Raw genomic sequence first — 19,780 nt, 5'->3', positions numbered from 1 at the left:
GGCTCTCTGGCATGGTGGGAACAGGGGAGACATGTACCCTGTTATGGCAGATGGCACCTTCGAGGTGGGAAGTGAGCAGGTGGGTTGGGCTGCCTTTGCCAACATGCTCTTCACCATGCCATGGTACTCTTCACAGTGAAATAGTATTCATCCAACAAGGAACGTATTCTCTCACTGCAAACAATAGGATTCTGGAACTGGGGTTCCACATATTGAAGCACAGAAAGACAGGCGAGAAAACCCAGAAGTCCAATACAATGAAAGAGCCAGAAACATGTGGCCCTTCATCCTTCCCTTATGATGTTATCAATGTTATATCTAATTAATTTCCCCTATGGTGGCTCAAATGGTAAAGAATCTGCCTGCAATGCGGGAGACCCAGGTTCAATCTCTGGGTCATGAAGATATCCTGGAGAAGGGAATGGCAACCTACTTCAGCATTCTTGCCTGGAAAACTCCACGGACAGAAAAGACTCCCATGCCACAGTCCACAGGGTCGCACACAACATAGCGGCTAACACACAAGACTGAAAAAACTCACGGTTAAAAATAAAACATTCTAACATTCAGCATTCAGTTGGCACTAGGAATTTATTTCTGTGAAGGCAGATTTGGCTAAGTGGCAGTCAGCCACATTATTATTCATTTCTTTTAAATGCAAGTCAATTTAATATGAAAGCCCACCTTCACATTTAAAACACTTATTCTCTTAAAGGGCACTTTTAGCAACTGAATAGAAATCAGCTAAACACATTCAAGTGGCAGTAGAGGCAGAGATTAGCATTTCAGACGCTCTTTTATTATGTTCTTTAAATCTTTAGGGACTTCTACTCCGAGGAACAAGAGGATCTCAAGAAAGTGGGTCTCACCAGGTTTCTCCAGGCAGATTGCAAAATATCAGCAAGTTCAGGCTTGCATGAAACAAGCACAAGATGTTTAACAAATGATCATTCAGTTCCCGTAACTTCTCCCAGTCCCATCCTTGTGTACCAACCGGTTTATAATCCAACTTAGAAAGATGCTGATTCTTGTGCCCATTTCTTTAAAGGTTGATATAAAGCACAGGGCAAGAAAATGCCCCAGAACTATAGCATATACTCTTCCAAAGGGAACTTCTTTGACATCACAAATTCAAACAAAAGAAACCCTCCCCTCACCATTTCCCAGAGCGACCTAATAAGACAAATGATTTTTTTTTCCTATAAAAGATGAATTCCATAAACAAAATACATTGCATCACTAATGCCTTATCCACGTGGTTAAGTCTTTTGTTTTTACACAGCAACAGTAGTTCAGACTTGCTTATACAATCAAAATCAGCACTTACCCATTTGTTTAGAAATTAAACACTTCTGCTGCTCAGGGAAACCTGAGGAAAACAGCAAAAACCCTGTTTTCCTCAGGCTTGAAAAAGTCCTCCATACAAAAATTTCAGTACTGCGATCATTGTGAAACTTTTAAACGGTGCAAATAAAGAGAAAAAAACCCTACCTTGGGTCTCTTTTGCCCCCTTCAGCTTTTGTCCACTGTAAATGGCTGCATCTTTAGCAGTCCGGGCTGCAAGCATCTGAGCCCACAGACACAAAAACGGGCTTTCTTCAGCTCGCTGCTGTTCGCAGTCTTTTATGTGGTGTCTTCGGCCCTGCTTGTTTAATTCCTGATTTTACTGAAAGAAGTCCAGCCTGGCGAGGCTGGGGAGGGAGAGCGACTGCCCAAGAGACTTTCAACCATAGAAGCAAACGAATCACCTTCTATGCGCCAACACGTGTGCGGAGACATTAGGAAGGTCCAGAAAGTCTGACTTTTCAAAGATGATTAATATTAAAAAGAAAAAAAAAATGTCCCGGGACAAAACGCCACAATTTAGTGGTGACCTTGGAAACTCCACCCTGAGAACAGCAGCCCTCCCTTGAGCCCCGCTTCATTTATGGCTATTTATCCTGGTCTTTGCATTTGGCTCCTGAATAGTTGCCATGACAACTCAGTAAACAGGATTCAAGTGACCACTGAGGGGTTTAGTGGGATTGTTTTGTTTAGGGAGAAGAATGATAGCTTTAAGGCTTCCCCTGCTAAAATTTCCTGAAAAGGTAGAGCTGTCTTTTCTTAGACTGTGGTTAGGTGATGTTCTCAAAAATCAGAGTTGTAGGCGATGAGTGCTCTGGTTCCAGGAGAAGACGTGACAGGAGTCGCAATCAGAACGACAGGAAGAGTTCTGGAAGGTTACTGCTTCCAAGAGGGCTTTGTCCAGTATGGATGCAGAGAAAGGCTGCAAGACTAAGTGAATGTAGGGCGGAGTCAGTCTGATAATCCAGACAGTTCTAAAAAAAAATCCTGGCTCCTGGATTCTCCTTTGCTCTCTCTGTGTCTCCATTTTTTCATTTAGTCTCTCCTCAATAAAGCAGTGGCTCAGTGGTAAAGAGCCCGCCCACAATGCAGGAGATGTGGGTTCGATCCCTGGGTCAGGAGATCCCCTGGAGAAGGAAATGGCAACCCACTCCAGTATTCTTGCCTGGAGAATCCCATGGACAGAGGAGCCTAGGAGGCTACAGTCCGTGGGGTAGCAAGAGTCAGATACAACTGAGGGACTCAACAACTGTAAAGCACTATCAATCAGATTGTGCACCACAGAAACTTCATTCTCAATCTTTATCACTTGGCCAGGCAATCGAAACTATCCTATTCTTATAAAATATTACCTGAAAAAGTGCTCAGCAGGTTGTAAACAGATGATGAACATTAATATTTTGACACATCACGATGGTACGCCTTTGTCAAAACTCAAAGAATCTACAACACAGTGAACTTTAATGATAATTTTCCATTCCAATAATAATGGATCCATATTGGTTCACTAATGGTAACAAATGTACACTAACGTAAGAGGTGCCTAACAGGGGAAATTGTGTGTGTGTCTGTGTGTTGGAGGGGAGAGTAATATGGGAACTCTCTCTATGCTATGCTCAGATTTCCTGAAAAATTTTAAAATATTCTAAAAAATAAGGTTTATTCATTTTTTAATTTATTTTTAATTGGAGGATGTTGGTGCTCAGTCATGTCCAACTCTCTGTGACCCCAGAGTCCACAGGCTCCTCTGTCCATGGGATTCTCCAGGCAAGAATATTGCTTCTCCAAGGGATCTTTCTGAGCTAGGAATCAAACCCAGGTCTCCCACATTGCAGGCAGATTCTTTACTGTCTGACCCACTAGGGAAGCCCCAAGTTTCAACTGGAGGATAACTGCCTTACAATACTGAGCTGGCTTCTGCCACACATCAGTGTCAATCAGCCACAGGTGTACGTATGTCCCCACCCTCTTGGACCTCGCCCCACCCTCCCCATCCCACCCCTCTAGGTTGTCACAGAGCGCCCCATTGAGCTCCCTGTGTTAAAGAGCAATTTCCTATTAGCTGTCTATTTTACACATGATAATGTACATGTATACGTGTCAATGTTACTCTCCCAACTCCTCCCACCCTCTCCTTTCCCTGCTGGGTCCAAAACCCTGTGCTCTATGTCTGTGTCTCTATTCCTGCCCTGCAAATAGGTTCATCAGTACCATTTTCCTTGATTCCATGTATTTGGGTTAATATACGATATTTTTTTTCTCTTTCTGACGTACTTCACTCTCTGTAAGAGGCTCTAGGTTCATCCATCTCACTACAACTGACTCAAATGTGTTCCTTTAAAAAAAAAAAAGAAATTAAAATGTTCATCCATAACCATGTCAAAGGCTAAACGGAAATTAAAAAAAAAAAAGATTAAGAAGCTAGTTACAACAATCTTCCAAAAGTATTCTATTTAAAACTAAACTCCGAAAGGAGGAGGTCTGGACAGAGTCTGAGATTTTCCTTGATTCAGCTTAAACTGGGGGTTAAACTTGTGAGGATGAAAGGAGCATGTTTTTCACCCCACACATGAAGTGCAACTATGGACTGTTACACACTGAAGTGTAGCTGTTTCATGTCCCTGTTACCTCATTTAATACCCACAGCTGCTCTCATAAGTGAGGCTTCCCTGGCGGCTCAGACAGTCAAGAATCCGCCTGCAAAGTGGGAGACCCCGGTTCGATCCCTGGGTTGGGAAGATCGCCTGGAGAAGGGAATGGCAACCCACTCCAGTATTCTTGCCTGGAGGATCCCATGGACAGAGGAGCCTGGCGGGCTCAGCAGGCACCTTCACTATGCACAATGGGAGAGTAGGCAACAACCCCAAGGCCATACGACTGCTTGGTGATAAGAGGCTGGACGGACCAGGCACACACACCTTTGTCTTATATCAATTCCACTCCAGTGCTTTAGGGGCCTCTGCATCTGGCTGGCTGCGCAACCACCTTCCCAAATGGGTGGGGCCTCGGGCTTTCAGAACTGCCCAGACCCAGGGCACCTTGCACCCCGTGTCTCAGCAGCAGTGGAGAAGAGCCGCCTGTGCCCTTGGAGCGGTGCATGAATGAATGACCTAGTCACCCAGGTTCCATGGGTGACCCGGGAGCACGCAGAGGACAGCTGGGGACATGTGGGGCAGAGGTAAGAGCAGCCGTGGGAAAACAGCTGCACTGAAAAGAACAGGAAAAGCAGAGGCGTGAAAGACACAAGCAGAGTTAGGAATAAGGCGAAGCTCTACCAAACCCAGCTGTCCTCAAAAGCCTAGAGATACTGCAGTTTGATGTACGGATGTGCGATGGAAAATTCTAAGATAACATTTCTTGCAGGCGGCTGGTAACTAGACCAGGAAAAATGTATACTTATTCAGAGCTTAAAATATTTGACATACCCATATGAATAAATATTTGCCATTTTACTTTCATCTCAAGTGACTGGATAAAAATCAGCAAATGGAAGATAAAGAAGTGCAGATTTCTTTCAGTATGAGTGAAGACCTTTCTCATAAATAGTAAGGGCATAAAAAGAAAGAAAAGAAAACAGGGTCCCTTTAGGTGTAAACAAAGAGTAAATTATCCATTCCTGAGGATTAGTTTAGGAAAAGGGAGGCGGATCCTTTGGTGTATCATTTAAAGGGGACAAACAGATCATATTTCATCAATTCTTTATGCAAACATGTTCCTTTCTCCGTACGCCTGAATGTGTCCATGGCTTGCTGACGTCCGAACAGCCATCATGATGCAATTCCATACCCGCATGTGCATGGATTTCATCACAGCTTTTCACTGTCTTTGAAAAGCACAGGCACTGTTGGAACTACTTGCACTGACTCCAGCTGGCCTTTAAATGTAGCCTAAATATTCCTCTTTAAAGTCATCAAAGAAATGGAAAGTCATTTTATCGGCAGAAAGGCCTGGAAATGGAGCGACAAGGTGTAATTCTTACCAGCAGAGCAAGGATCTGTGGTGGACGAACGATCCCCATTTCATCGACCATTTCAAGGACCCCCCTTGCAAAGCAAAAAGCAAGTGCCTGGAGACAGGACAGCATGGTGCTCTGGCTAAGTGGCTTAGGAACAGCTTCTGCTTTTAGAATGATGTATAAATAATGGTGCCTTTACAACCATGGGAATCTTTGAGTCAATAAAATACCGTAATAGATAATGTTTGAACTGGATGATGTATAATTCTAGAAAGTGAAAAGTGAAAGTCTCTCAGTTGTGTCCGACTCTTTGCAACCCCAATGACTATAGAATCCATGGAATTTTCCAGGCCAGAATACTGGAGTGGGTAGCCTTTCCCTTCTCCAGGGGATCTTCCTAACCCAGGGATTCCACACTGCAGGTGGATTCTTTACCAGCTGAGCCACAAGGGAAGCCCAAATTCTAGAAAGTTCAATCAAAATGCTAAAATACAGCGTTTAACCTTTCAGGTTCAACTCTTGTTATCCAGCAGGTTTGTAGACCCAAACCTCCTCACCAAATCCTGGCAGAGAACACATTCCCTAGGGGAATCGCACTTAAGAATTTGAGTGTCTGCGTATGAAGCAGCAAGCCTAACTCTCAATATTTGTGAATGAGTCTCCTGTGCTGTGATTGGCTCTTTCAAAAGGGCTCCAGATCCTAGGGACAGGGGACATTGCATCTGAGAAGGGGTCATCTGGGAGAGAGAAAGATAGCATATTAATACAGAAAGGATAAATCATAGTAAGAACATCACTGTAATACTGACCTACTGGTCTAACCCCAGGGTAACTTCCGACTGCAGAAATCAAAGATGATCCAGCAAAAAAACAGACCAGAAATAACTAAACTAGAATGGAACCTACCGCAGTAAGAATCAAAGATGGTGCATAAGTCTATCTCTGGCAAAGTCAAGTATTCACACACCATGAGCATCATCATGGTGCCCTTTGACGAGCAATGCAATTCAGCATTTACTGAGCACACATGAGGGCTGGATGTGGACTGGGCTACACAGCAGGGTGCAAAGATGGAAGATACAGCCAGCAAAGCTGTACACGGTCAAGATCTTTTGTATTTATGGAATACCTTATTCAGAAAATAAGCCAGCCAGGGCTTCCCTGGTGGCTCAGATAAAGAATCTGCCTGCAATGCAGGAGACTTGGGTTCAATCCCTGGGTCAGGAGGAATCCCTGGAGAAAGGAATGAGTACCTACTCCAGTATTCTTGCCTGGAGAATTAACTCCATGGACAGAGGAGCCTAGCGGGCTACAGTCCAGAGTCGGACACGACTGAGCGACTAACTCACTCACTTACTGAGAAAACAGCACTGGCGTAGAGTAACCAAAGCCTAAAAAGGAATGTAAGGGTCACTGGAATAAACTCAGAAAGGCTCGTGAGAAACAAGATGAGTAAAATGAGAGGGGAAAAGATCTAGAAAGAATAAGACAGGACAGAACAGTCAAGGTAGGAAATGCACTATATAGTATCAGAACTTTCTCATATGTGGACTCTGTTAAAACACACAAAAAAACCTAAGGAAAAATACAGTAGGCAGCATTCCTGGGGACCACACAAACATGAATCCCTATGACTAAATGTGCCGGATTCATGAAGCCGTTCATCAAATCACGATGCCTCTGGAAACAAAAGGCTCCAGTTTCCGTAACACTACATGGCACTCTCAGTTCATGTGTGGTCCTGAGTGTTGTCTTAAAGAGGGACCAGTGGCTGCATGAAGAGAGGGACACAGGTCAGCAGGACTCACTTAAGGGGAAAAACTGGCGTCCTCTGAAGCCTCTAGAAGAAGACTTCGGTGTGAGACGGTTGGGCCGTCCTCCTATCTCGGAGCCTGGAGACGGTGCTTTAAGACAAGGCCATCCCAGCCAGGCCGGCCCTGTGTGTCCAGATCCGCTGTCCTAATGGATGTTCCATTTTCCAGCAAACATGGCTGCAGTCCAACTCACAGCCTGCAGGGCTTCCCTCCTGGGACGCCTGCTCCAGCGCTCCCCTTGGCGTGGACACCCCTCTTCCCTTAGAAAAACCTGACTCCACGCAGCCACCTCTGCTAGAAGCTTCCCCCCAGAGGCCCGCAGGGTCAGGGCCATTCAGTTGACCCATATCCTGCCTTTTTAGAGCAGACCTGATAGAATCTTTGAGGATACGGTTATGCGGGGTTAAAACTTTAGGTGACCCTACAGGAATCAAAGATACTTCTGCCTAGAACCCAAGAGCTCTTCACATCAAAAGACAGAAGAAGAGTGAGGAACGCCAGCTGGGTCCTTTACACTTCCTTTTAAGCTTTGGCTTCTCTACCCCAGTGCTATTTTCTGAATAAGTGAGTGAGTGAGTTGCTCATGGCCTCTGACTCTGCAACCTCATGGACTGTAGCCCACCAGCCTCCACCGTCCTGTGAATTCTCCAGGTGAGAACACACCCTGCCTCTCCTGCAGCAAGTGGGCCTCGCGCTCGGGGCTGCGAAGTGCAGAAAACCAGTTCTCACACCCGGGAAGGCTCTCCTGATATTTATCCGTCTGTTCCCTGCTTTAATTCTGAACTGAGGAATGTTAATAATGGAATTTTCTGACTAAAATTACTTGCTGAAACAACAAGCAAGGAGAGAAGACAGAGATCACAGGCCACAGGACACCCTGGGGGAGAAATTCTGAGGAGGCAAAGCAGGTTTTTCCTGGTACTGATATCTCCTGGGGTTGGTCTGGACACATCTGGCCAGAAACTACTACTGCCTAAGCAAATCACAAAGGTCCGTCTAGTCAAAGCCAAGGTTTTCCCAGTGGTCAGGTATGGATGTGAGAGTTGGACTATAAAGAAAGCTGAGCACCAAAAAATTGATGCTTTTGAACTGTGGTGTTGGAGAAGACTGTTGAGAGTCCTTTGGACTGCAAGGAGATCCAACCAGTCCATCCTAAAGGAGATCAATCCTATTCATTGGAAGGACTAATGCTGAAGCTGAAACTCCAATACTCTTGTCACCTGATGAACCGACTCATTGAAAAAGACCCTGATGCTGGGAAAGATTGAGGGCACGAGAAGGGGATGACAGAGGATGAGATGGTTGGATGGCATCACTGACTCGATCGACATGATTTTGAGCAAGCTCTGGGAGTTGGTGCTGGACAGGGAAGCCTGGTGTGCTGCAGTCCGTGGGGTCGCAAAGAGTAGAACACGACTGAGCAACTGAACAACAACAAGCAAATCACAATAGGAAAAGGCTACACGGTCACATCACCAATTGAAAACTGTCTGACGGAGAAGCCTGCCCTCCATAAACTGAAGATTCTAAGCTGACAGGAGGACTGCACTCCCCAGTGTCTTCTGAGGCAAAGAACTGGCTGCAGGCCAGCCCCTACCAAGAGGTATGCCTTTATTTTCTTCATAACTTAGTGCCAGGAGGACTTCCCAGTGACGTTAGCGAAGTGCCTTCTATACAATACCCAAGGTTAGCTCCAAATCATTCACAACAAAGGCCCACAGACTATTATAGCGGAACTGACAAAACTGTTCCAGCAAGTCAGTTATATTCTCCCTGCTTACACCAGCTTTTCAAAGCAAAACACATGGGCTTCCCAGGTGGCTCAGTGATAAAGAATCTGCTTGCAATGCAGGTGACGCAGGTTTGCTCCCTGAGTCGGGAAGATCCCCTGGAGGAGGAAATGGCAGCCCACTCCAGCATTCTTGCCTGGGAGAGCCCACGCACAGAGGAGCCTGGCGGGCACAGCCCACGGAGTCGCAAAGAGGCGGACACAACTGAGCACAGACACACAAGACTTTTTTACACCAGTTTTTTCAAAGCAAGACATAAAAATCTCCAATAATGAAAACCCATAATATTCCCCAAAGAGGATTTCTAGACGCTTCAGGCCAAGTCTCCATCCTGAGTGTCACACTCTTGCCAAGGAGAGGACGCAGCCTGTAACACAGGCCTGGGGCCCTCAAGCCGTGTATGCGTGCTCGCCGGGAGCCTCGGATGTGTTGCACAGGTCCCTAAAAGCATCAGGCAGCTCCCCTACTCTTCCTGAGGCCACAGACTTTACAGCCATTGTTCTCACCCCCTCTCGGGCCACAGAATTGCCAAAAGGAACCTTTAGAAGCTGCCAAAACCCGTGATCTATGTTCCTGAATGATGTACAAAACAGCTCCACATACATACATTTTTAAATACATCCCCAAGACGTCTCTGGTGGTCAAGTGGTTAGGACTCCACGCTCCTACTGCAGGGGGCACAGGTGCCACCCCTGGAGAGGGAACGAAGAGCCCTCATGCCAGGGGATATGGCCAAAAAATAATACATCCTCTCAAGGCCCCCTGATGAATGTCTGACTTGAGAAAGGTATGAGATGAAGCCTGGAAACACACACTCCCCATGACTGGGCAGAGACAAACAAGATTTTCCCTGTGACATTTCCAGAAGCATTCACCTTTGGACAAAAGTCATAAGAAACTACAAATGAAGGTTGTTTACATACATTTCCTACATCATCACCAGGAGCACTCCAACATGTCCAATGGAACTAAACAAATGCTAAGAAGTGAAGAAGAAGTGAAGTCGCTCAGTCGTGTCTGACTCTTTGCGACCCCATGGACTGTAGCCTACCAGGCTCCATCCATGAGATTTTCCAGGCAAGAATACTGGAGTGAGTTGCCATTTCTTTCTCCAGAGGATCTTCCCGACCCAGGGATCGAACCCGGGTCTCCCGCATTGCAGGCAGACACTTTACCTTCTAAGCCACCAGGCTAAGTGAGTCATAATTTACCTTTCCCATAGTCTAATTAGACCCTTCACACTTGGTATCACACCTACATCCTAGGACTGAAACAACTCAGTTCTCCTGTCTGACTTGCTGGGTGCCTTTAAAATGGTACCGAGATGTGTTTTCAAAGTCTTTGACAGTCCTGTCCATCTCCTGGTGGGTTATTAATTAGTGCCTGCCATAGGTCAGGAGGTAGGAAGGGTTGTGAGCCAAGAGAAATAGAACCGGAAGCTGGATTGGCTCTTTTTTTTTTTTTAATGCAAACATGAAAGCAATTAGACACAACCAAATCTCAGTAAGGAAAACTGAACATTAAAAAGAGGCAGTTTCTTCAACATTCTGAATGAAGTGCTTTCAAACAGGCCTAATTTCAAAAGTGATTACAATTTACAGAAAAAAACTAACTCCATGCCATCCAAGAGGGAAAACAAAATCACGGAGGACCAAGGTTTTAAAGTTAAAATTTCTATCCTTATAAATAAGGCCTGGCAAGGCCAGGCCCCCTCATTTCATTGACTCTAAGATGCCAACGGCTGTAAAACTGCACAATTACTACATTACTAAGAAAAGAGAAAAAGTTCCCAATTAGACTGTGGTTTGCCAAAAAAGCTGTACATTGTATCTCAATACCCATGGCCTTAAATTTGGGACAAACATGTAGGTTCAAATTACGGTATTATTGGGACTTCCTTGGTGGTCCAGTGGGTAAGACTCTGTGCTCCTGGTGCAGGGGACCTGGGTTCCGTCCCTGGTTAGGTAACTAGATCCCTGCACACGTGCCTCAACTGAGAGTCTGCATGCCTCAATGAATATCCTGTGAGCTGCAACTAAGACAAAAAACAGCCAAACAACTATTTTTTCAAAGATATATAAAAAACCAAATTATGGCACTATTAACGTTATCCTTGTTGTAAAAAGAGGAAAGAAACACTGGCAGAGGTTAACAGCTCCTGTAAGTATAGATGCAAACACAAAGCTCCTCTATCCATCGTGTAGATACTGCCAATTAGGGTTTTAGAAACCGTGAAAGTGAAAGTCGCTCAGTCGTGTCCGACCCTTTGCAACCCCATGGACTATACAGTCCATGGAATTCTCCAGGCCAGAATACTGCAGCGGGCAGCCTTTCCCTTCTCCAGGGGATCTTCCCAACCCAGAGATCGAACCCAGGTCTCCTGCACTGGAGGCGGATTCTTTACCCAGCTGAGCCACAAGGGAAGCTTTATAAAGCACAGCTGCTGCTGTTGCTAAGTCACTTCAGTCGTGTCCGACTCTTTGCAACCCCCATAGACGGCAGCCCACCAGGTTCCCCCGCCCCTGGGATTCTCTAGTCAAGAACACTAGAGTGGGTTGCCATTTCCTTCTCCAATGTGTGAAAGGGAAAAGTAAAAGTGAAGTCACTCAGTTGTGTCCGAATTTTAGTGACCCCTTGGACTGCAGCCCACCAGGCTCCTCCATCCATGGGATTTTCCAGGCAAGAGTACTGGAGTGGGGTGCCATTGCCTTCTCCATAAAGCACAGCAAAGGGATATAAACCAGCTGACGTGGGACATGGTTCTGTCTAACTTTTATGTTGAGCATAGTTGATTAACAATGCTGTGTTAGTTTCAGGTGTACAGCAAAGCGATTCAGTTAATACACATACATATATCTACTCTCTTTCAAATTCTTTTCCCATTTAGGTTATTACAGAACATTGAGCAGGCTTCCCTGGGCTATACAAAAGGTCCTTCACGGAACACAGCTATGTTTTAGCCATTAACTTTCAACGTTCTGTCCAAAAAAACACCTATGTATTGTTAAGATGCTGTTATTTTGTGATAATCTAACACATTTTATTAAAAATTTGAAAAACGAAAAGACGAGCTACTAATTCAACTGCCAGACCTGATGGACCGTAAGTCATCACAGATCTACAGAACCACAATCTCAGTCACTTTAGGCCACATAAACGACAAACGCTCCCCATCACACCTCAGAGTAACAAACCAAACAGATTATAATCTCGCAGCTCTTTTCACCTAATACTAAATTTTCTTAATTGAAGACAAAAGGAGATGGAGGTGGCAGAGCATGAGATGGTTAGATAGTATCACAGACTCAATGGACATGAATTTGAGCAGATTCCAGAGACAATGAAGGACAGGGGAGCCTGGCTGCTGCAGCCCATGGGGCTGTAAAAAGTCGAACACAACTTAGAGACCAAACAACAAATTTTCTTTTCTTTCTTCAGATAGATTCTCTGTATAAAATGCACACTGTTTCTGATTAGGACATGGCATTAAAAAGCTAAAACCGAGAGCTGAGACACTAAAACTTTTGATGACAGGAGTCCTCTGATTAGTTACAACTAACTAAAGTCCCTGAAATCCATTATTTACTACATAGAATACAGACTCTTTGTCATGTTTAACAATAAAGCAAAAGAAAAAAAAAAATGAAAAAGAAATCTATCGAAACAAAAAACACACCAATCATTTCCAAAAGGTATATATCACATTCTGGAGCTTGCCCAAGAATCTGAAAGCAATGCTAAAGCAAAAATGGGAAGGTTTCGAAATGTTTCCTTTTAGACTAGGTTTCTCTAAAGTGTAATGGCATCATTCAAAAGCAAATAGGTCCAAAAGACAAAGGGATTTTCTTCCCCACTAAATGTTATAATAATGTCAAATCCAACCATCTATAATGAAAGAACTTTGGAGAAATCAAATCAGCAAGTAGCCATGCCGGAAAGCAGTGGCCTTAAATAAGACAGTCTCAGGGGAGAACTGTCGTAAATCTTACCTTCTGCATGTTTGGCTTGATACAGCGAACAAAGAAAGGATTAGAGGCGCTTAGCGTTGCCATTAAGGAATGCAGGGAGTCCTGTGAGAAAGAAAAAAGTATAGGTTGATTTGGTCTCTTTCTATGTCTTTAAACTTCTCAGCACCCTAGGCACTCATCAGAAACAAGAAAACACAAACCTGAGGAATGATAGTGATTTTATTTTTAATCATGTCACTCTAATAAAAGTATTATAGTTGTCATAGAAACTATTTCACATATGCAAAGCTCATTTGTTACTTCTTTGATATATACTTGAGTGGATAGCCAGTCCCTTCTCCAGGAGATCTTGCTGACTGACCCAGGGATCAAACCTGGGTTTCCTGCATTGCAGGCAGATTTTTTACCATCTGAGCCACCAAGGAAGCCCCTTTGATTTTTAATCATGTTATTCTAATAAAATAAAGGTATTATAATTATCATAGAAATTATTTCACATATGCAAACATTTATTACTTCTTTGATATAATACCATTAAAAAACACTATTCTGTTAACCAGCAAAAAATATAAAAAATAAAAATAAAAAATACCCTGGGATATTTCAATGTTTATACAGAAAACCTGAGAAGTATCAACTCTCCTTTGGAGTTGTTCCTTCTCATTAATTATTTCCATGGAAATGACAGCTTCCACAGTGACAGCTTCTCACTGGTCTTTGAACCACGATCTTTCAATCACCAGGCAGATCAATCTCCTGTAATACTGCTGTCTTTTCTTTAAAACTATTTTTTTTTAATTGTGAAGAATTTTTAACATTTACCAAAGCAGACAGAGCATGTAAGGAGTACCCATCATCAGCTTCAACTCCTGGCTAATCTCATCTCATCTGTTCCCTGCTCTCTACACACCACACCCACTTCTAGCAGAAAAGCAAATCCCAGACATTGTGCTGTTTCATCCTTTAATATTTCAGTATGTATTACCAAAGGCTAAATACTTTAAAATGTTACAGAGGTAACCACAATATCATTCCTGAAAAGAATTAACACATATTTCTCACTATCAAGATGAAAAGGTACAATGAGTTCAGGATTCATTTTTAAGTACTCAACTGTCTCAAATTTCATAATTTCTAAATGGTTTATTCTTTGAAATCAGAATGCAAATAATTAGATCCATGCAGTGCAGTTGGTTGATATGTCTTTTCAGTCTATTTCCCTCAGTCTCTAAATTTGTCTGTTTCTTTCTTATAATTTTGCTGTTGAATAAACTGGATTGTCCACTACATTGACTCGTTACTTCTGTGCTCAGAAAGCCTTAGGATTTCTCACAGATGACGGAATGTCCTGGAATTCATGGCCCCTCATACTCTGGTATCCATTTATCATCATACAAGGAGTCCAGTCCTCTGGGAATAGGACTCATTCTTGACTTGGGACCCTGCCTCCTGCCTTTGTCTCTACCTAGAAGCTCAGCCCATTCTCTTCCATTGCCTGATTCCTAGTTCAATTTAAGTCACCAACATCGCAAAGTCTTCCAAGACAACTCCAGGCAACACTGACTTAGAAAAAGACGACATAATGACCCCACTGGATGAATAAGAGCCTACGGTCGAGAGTCAGATAGACTCAAGTCCCATTCAAATCCTAGCTTCAGTCCTCAGAGGGACTGAGCAAGCCTCCATTCCTCTAAACCTCAGCCTCTTCATCTGTAAAATGGGGACAATAATACATACTTCTAAGATGATGAGCCAAGTGAACAAGACCGCATATGTAAAGGTATTAGCCCCATGACTGTAACATAAGAGTATATAATAAATGGCAGCTGTGATTATTAAGCTATTATTAAATTACATCCTATCAGGCTCACACCTGCCAGTACTGTCAGCAATGGGACTGTGAGTGGAACTGATCCCCAAACACATCAAACAACAAACCTCACAGAGCACCCCCCAACCCCACGGCATCCAACTGAGTAGCTACATGAAAGAGAGTCTCCCAGAGGGCAAATTTAATAAAGGTCTGATGACTGACATGCCTCCATTCCCCCTCATGTAAGGATCTGGGGGTAAAACAGGACAATTAAATTAGAGAAATGGCCTTCTTGAGCTCTGCCTCTAAACTCTCTAAAAGGCTTAGATATTTATGATGCAAATAAGAACGTTCCTTATTTTCTCTGAATTCTGGACATCTAAACAAGGTGACTGACACTGACCTTATTTAACCATGCACTTGGTTACTCTTCCTAGTTATGATACTGTAAACCTACTGAGGAAAATTTTTTTAAAAATCCAGACACAGGAAGAAATATACCTTATATGCACCTGAGCCTTTAAATACAAATCAGAGCAATCCCAAATAACCAAACAGTCCTTAAAAAGAATGACTATTTCATAAACATAGAGTAAGTAGTTATTTATCTTTAATAAGACAAAAAAACCCTTTTAAAAAAAAATCTGGCTCAGGAAACAAAAGTATATTTTTCTTCCTAAAATCCTGTTTTAAAAGGATGATAGAAAACAAGTAAACCCTTTCATAGACCTCATAGATGCTCATTCTGATTATAAGTTCCTAAAGTCACAATAAAGATGGGTCCATCCAGACCAGCAGCATAAACTAACCTTGAACTGCGAGCTGACCGTGGGCCGCCGGTGTTTGCTTCCACATTTCAAGGTATCCTGGTTATTGCGGCTGGAAACGTGCTCGAAGAGGTCATAGATGAAGTCGAATCTGTGTGAGCAGAGAGCAGGAGGGCCATGAGGGGTGCACACCCAATTATTAGGTGCTCGATCACTATAATTATAATGCAGGTTCCCACTGAAAATAACACACCAAGGCCTGCATGAGCTAAGACAGCGTTCCAAGATTTCACAGCCACCACCGCCCAGGAGCTTCAGGCACTGAAGCAGATGTGGCCGCTTCAGAGTGCTGGAGTCTCACCGGGGAGAAGAGGACGTGTGAAAATGACCCAGGTGACCAGCTACTCCGGAGCTGAGCTTTGCAACCCAGTGGAAGGGAAGTGTTTCCCTTGTGCAACTCGGTGTGGTGAAGATACAGTCAGTTAACAGGTGGAAGGGCACCAGGCTGGAGTGAGACTGACTTGGTTCAATCCTGCCGTCCCCTCTTCCTAGTTGTATGACTTGGATAAGATGCTGGTCTCTCTCCACACCTGTTTTCTCACTTGGAAATGGGGAGTCATTTTAGGATGTCACCTAGGAAGCTGGGGTAAGGATGAAATGAGGAAATGGAGGCAAAAGGCTGAGTGTGACGCCTGGCTCATCCTAAGTGTTGATGATCACTGTTATTATTATTAAAAAGTTCTAGAAAATCTATTGCCACTACTGACAAAGTAAAAGACTTCTCAGGAGCTTTTAATTTATATTTTTGGCTGGACTAGGCCTTCGTTGCTAAGAGGTCTTTTCTCTAGCTGCAGCGAGCAGGGGCTACTCCCCAGCTACTGTGTGTGGGCTTCTCATTGCGGTGGCTTCTCTTGTGGACCACAGGCTCCGGGGCACATGGGCTTCAGTAGTTGCAGCACTCAAGCTCAGTTCAGTTGCTCAGTTGTGCCCGACTCTTTGCGACTCCATGAACCGCAGCACGCCAGACCTCCCTGTCCATCACCAACTCCTGGAGTCCACCGAAACCCATGCCCATTGAGTCAGTGATGCCATCCAACCATCTCATCCTCTGTCGTCCCCTTCCCCTCCTGCCCTCAAGCTCAGCAGTTGCGGTTTGTTGGCTCTAGGGCATGCAAGCTTCAGTAGTTGTGGTGTGCTGGTCCAGTAGTTGTGGCTCGAGGGTTCTAGCACAGGGCCTAATTGCTCCAAGGCAGGTGGAATCTTTCCAGACCAGGGATTGAACCCGTGTCCCCAGCACTGGCAGGCGGATTCTTATCCACCGTGCCACTAGGGAAATCCTCAGGACCTTTTTGATCTTCTTTGAATGGAAGATGTTCTGGGCTATAAAAACCAGGGGTCAGGGGTGTAGTGGGTAATGGCTTTGCTGGAACCAGGAGAGAGACAGTCTGGCTTTCGCATCCCATCAAGGGGACAATGAAAGTGCTTCCCTCATCACTTCTCGTTCTGTTCAACTCTCTCTCACTTTCGTCCTTGGGTGATGTTTCGTTCATTCTCGCTCTTTGAAGTTCTCTGTACTTTGAGTGCTTTGGAGAAAAGCTTTGGGTGCCATTAAAATGTCCCACTGGAGGAAGAAACAGCAACCCAGTCCGGTATTCTTGCCTGGGAAATCTCATGGACAAAGGAGCCTGGTGGGCTACAGTCCATGGGGTCGCAAAGAGTTGGACGTGACTAATGAGACGGAGTGCAGAATGTCACAGATGCCAAAGGCAAAAGAGAGCAGAGAGGCAAAGACACCAAGCCTCTCCATCTGCAGAGAGAAACCTGGGCTAAAACAGCGCTCTTGCCTCCAATTCCACTTAACGTTATGATGGCAGCAATCAGTGGAAGGCCATCGCCTCGGCCCTTCTCATCACCAAATGTTCCATTTAACCTCAAGACCCCGCTTTTACTTAAATGGAGCAATTTAAATCTGCTTTGAGAGAGAGGTTATCTGCTGTGGTTAAAACATCACCCTTTTTACAGGTCTGAAAACGCACCTAAAAATAAAAATAGCCGATAAGGTTGTAATTAGGGAATCTTCATAGAGGAGGGTTAAGACACATTGAAAGATCAGCCACTTCCACCCTGGGCTTCTAAGCTGACACTTAAGATGGGTTCTCTTCACCCCAATTCACAGCTATTTGAGTGAGAGGGTGGCCACCTGGGACTTTCATTTCTAAAAGTATTACAGCTTTTTAGTGACTGTGCTACTTTCCTTCCTTAGATATTGAAAATTTGTGTTAGAGATTCACACTGGATCTAAGACACATATTGATGACTTTAAGGGCTGTTTCCCCCTCTTTCTCTCTCACAAAGCCTCCTAAAAGCAGGAAGCCTCTTGGCTTAATACATACGAACAAATGAATTCATCATCAAAACTTTTCAGCATATTTTCCTTAACTACTGATTTAATGATGTGAATTTACAATTCATGAATGAATAAATGAATGGGTAATTTTAGCTGAATATTTATATATTTATTTCTCTTGATAACCCTTACACTAACTAGAGACATAAGGTCCTACAAGACCCGAGGCTGACATCAATTTAACGCATAGCTCTAAGCTTGCTATGAAGAAACTAGGTCATGCTGGTTAAAATCTTAGATTCTTGAACCAAGCAGAACAGATCAAATCTAGTTGAAGAATCCTGGGCAAGTCACTTAACCACGCCATACCTAATCTCCTCACCTGCATAACAGGATGAATTAAAGTATCTCATTTATGGGCTTGGTGTTCCAACGCCACCTCATTAAATGGTAGCCACTGCCACTAGGGCCATTCATATATCTCTCAGGTCACTTTACTGATCAAATATTGCCCAGGGAAGAACACACAACATCAAGTTGCCCCCATATTAAGTTCTTCTGTGTTTGTGAATTAAAAGCATCTGCACAGACATCACTCTGACATCTCAGAAAAGAGACCAACGCACCGGCTTTCTCTCAGAAGGTTGAGAAGATCGTCCCTGAAGGTATCCCTGTTCTTCTCCAAGATGCCCCGCACGTCATACTGAACCTGGTTTGCAATAACAAATGAGAAAAGGAAGAACTGGTCAGAAGAATCATCTCAAGTCAGAAGCATCCCCTTTAAAAGCTGGACCCATCACTCAGTATATTTATGATCAGCTTCTGAAATTACTATTGTCTAAATACCAAATGGGCAAATATCAGCCGGGATCTTGATTAAGAAGTTGCCTGTCTAAGGGTGTGGGGAACCCTCCTACACTGTTGGTTGGATTGGTTCAGCCACTATAGAAAAAAGTATGAAGGTTCCTCAAAAAATGAAAAACAGAGTTGCCGTATGGCCAAGTAATCCCATTCCTGAGCATCTATCCGGACAAAACTCTAATTCCAAAAGACAAAGGCAGCCCTATGTTCGTAGGAGCACTATTTACAATAGTCAAGTCATGGGAACAACCTGAATGCCCAGCGACAGATGAATGGATCAAGATGAAGTACATGTATATACAGGGGGATACTACTCAGCCACAAAAAGAACAAAATGCCATTTGCAGCAACAGGGATGGACCCAGAGGTCACCGTACTAAGTGAAGTAAATCAGAAAACAAATATCACAATATCGCTTATATATGGAGTCAAATGACACAAGTGAACTTATCTAAGAAACAGAAACAGACTCACAGCGAGAACAGACCCATGGTGGCCAAGGGGGAGCGGGGTGGGGAGTCTGGGATTAGCAGAGGAAAACTGTTACATGTTGAATGGACAACAGGGTCCTACTGCATACTCAATATCCTGGGCCAAACCCTAATGGGAGAAGTATATATATGTGTGTGTAACTGCATCACTTGGCTGTAGAGCAGAAATTAACACCATACTGTAAATCAATCACACTTCAATCATACAAATTCAAACAGGAGTTACCTCTCCAGCATAGTGTTTCACTCCAAAATTGTTGACTGCAACTCTGGGCTTCACGTAAAAGTGGTTATTCTAAAAAAAAAAAAGTAAATGCCCAGTTTCATTCACTGATTTCCTGACAGTGTAACTACAACTGCCAGTGAAAACAATTTCAAAATCCACGACATATAAGAGCTTTGGGACACATCATGTGATCCACTTCATCAAAATCATGCAACTCTGGTCTGTGTCATTACAGTAGGTTAAAAAGGTTAAAGTTTATACTCAAAGTAAACGTGGGCATATTCTGACAAGTAGCCTCAAATCTATGCCTTTGGCTTATTTCTATTTAGTTCTGGCAGAGCAAAGCTTCCGTTTGAGAGAGAAAAAAAAAAAAATCTATGTGAGTAACACCGTGGGGCCAACAG

At 43.8% G+C, this 19,780-nt stretch overlaps 1 protein-coding gene across 1 annotated transcript in view; it reads right to left on the bottom strand.

Annotated features, from left to right (window-relative positions):
- MYO10 (myosin X) overlaps positions 1-19,780 on the bottom strand; it is a 256,779-nt gene that overhangs the window by 74,768 nt on the left and 162,231 nt on the right. The window contains exons 16-19 of the mRNA XM_052659151.1: positions 19,377-19,445; positions 18,425-18,507; positions 15,494-15,602; positions 12,893-12,973 (exon numbers count right to left, since the gene is read on the bottom strand). Coding sequence (XP_052515111.1) covers positions 12,893-12,973; positions 15,494-15,602; positions 18,425-18,507; positions 19,377-19,445 — 342 coding nt within the window. The remainder of the gene's footprint in view (positions 1-12,892; positions 12,974-15,493; positions 15,603-18,424; positions 18,508-19,376; positions 19,446-19,780) is intronic.

This window comes from Budorcas taxicolor, chromosome 20 (genome assembly GCF_023091745.1).
Source record: "Budorcas taxicolor isolate Tak-1 chromosome 20, Takin1.1, whole genome shotgun sequence".
In the NCBI taxonomy this organism is placed as follows: domain Eukaryota; kingdom Metazoa; phylum Chordata; class Mammalia; order Artiodactyla; family Bovidae; genus Budorcas; species Budorcas taxicolor.
The sequence above is the reverse complement of the archived record's forward strand: the minus strand, read 5'-3'. Positions and strand labels throughout refer to the sequence as shown.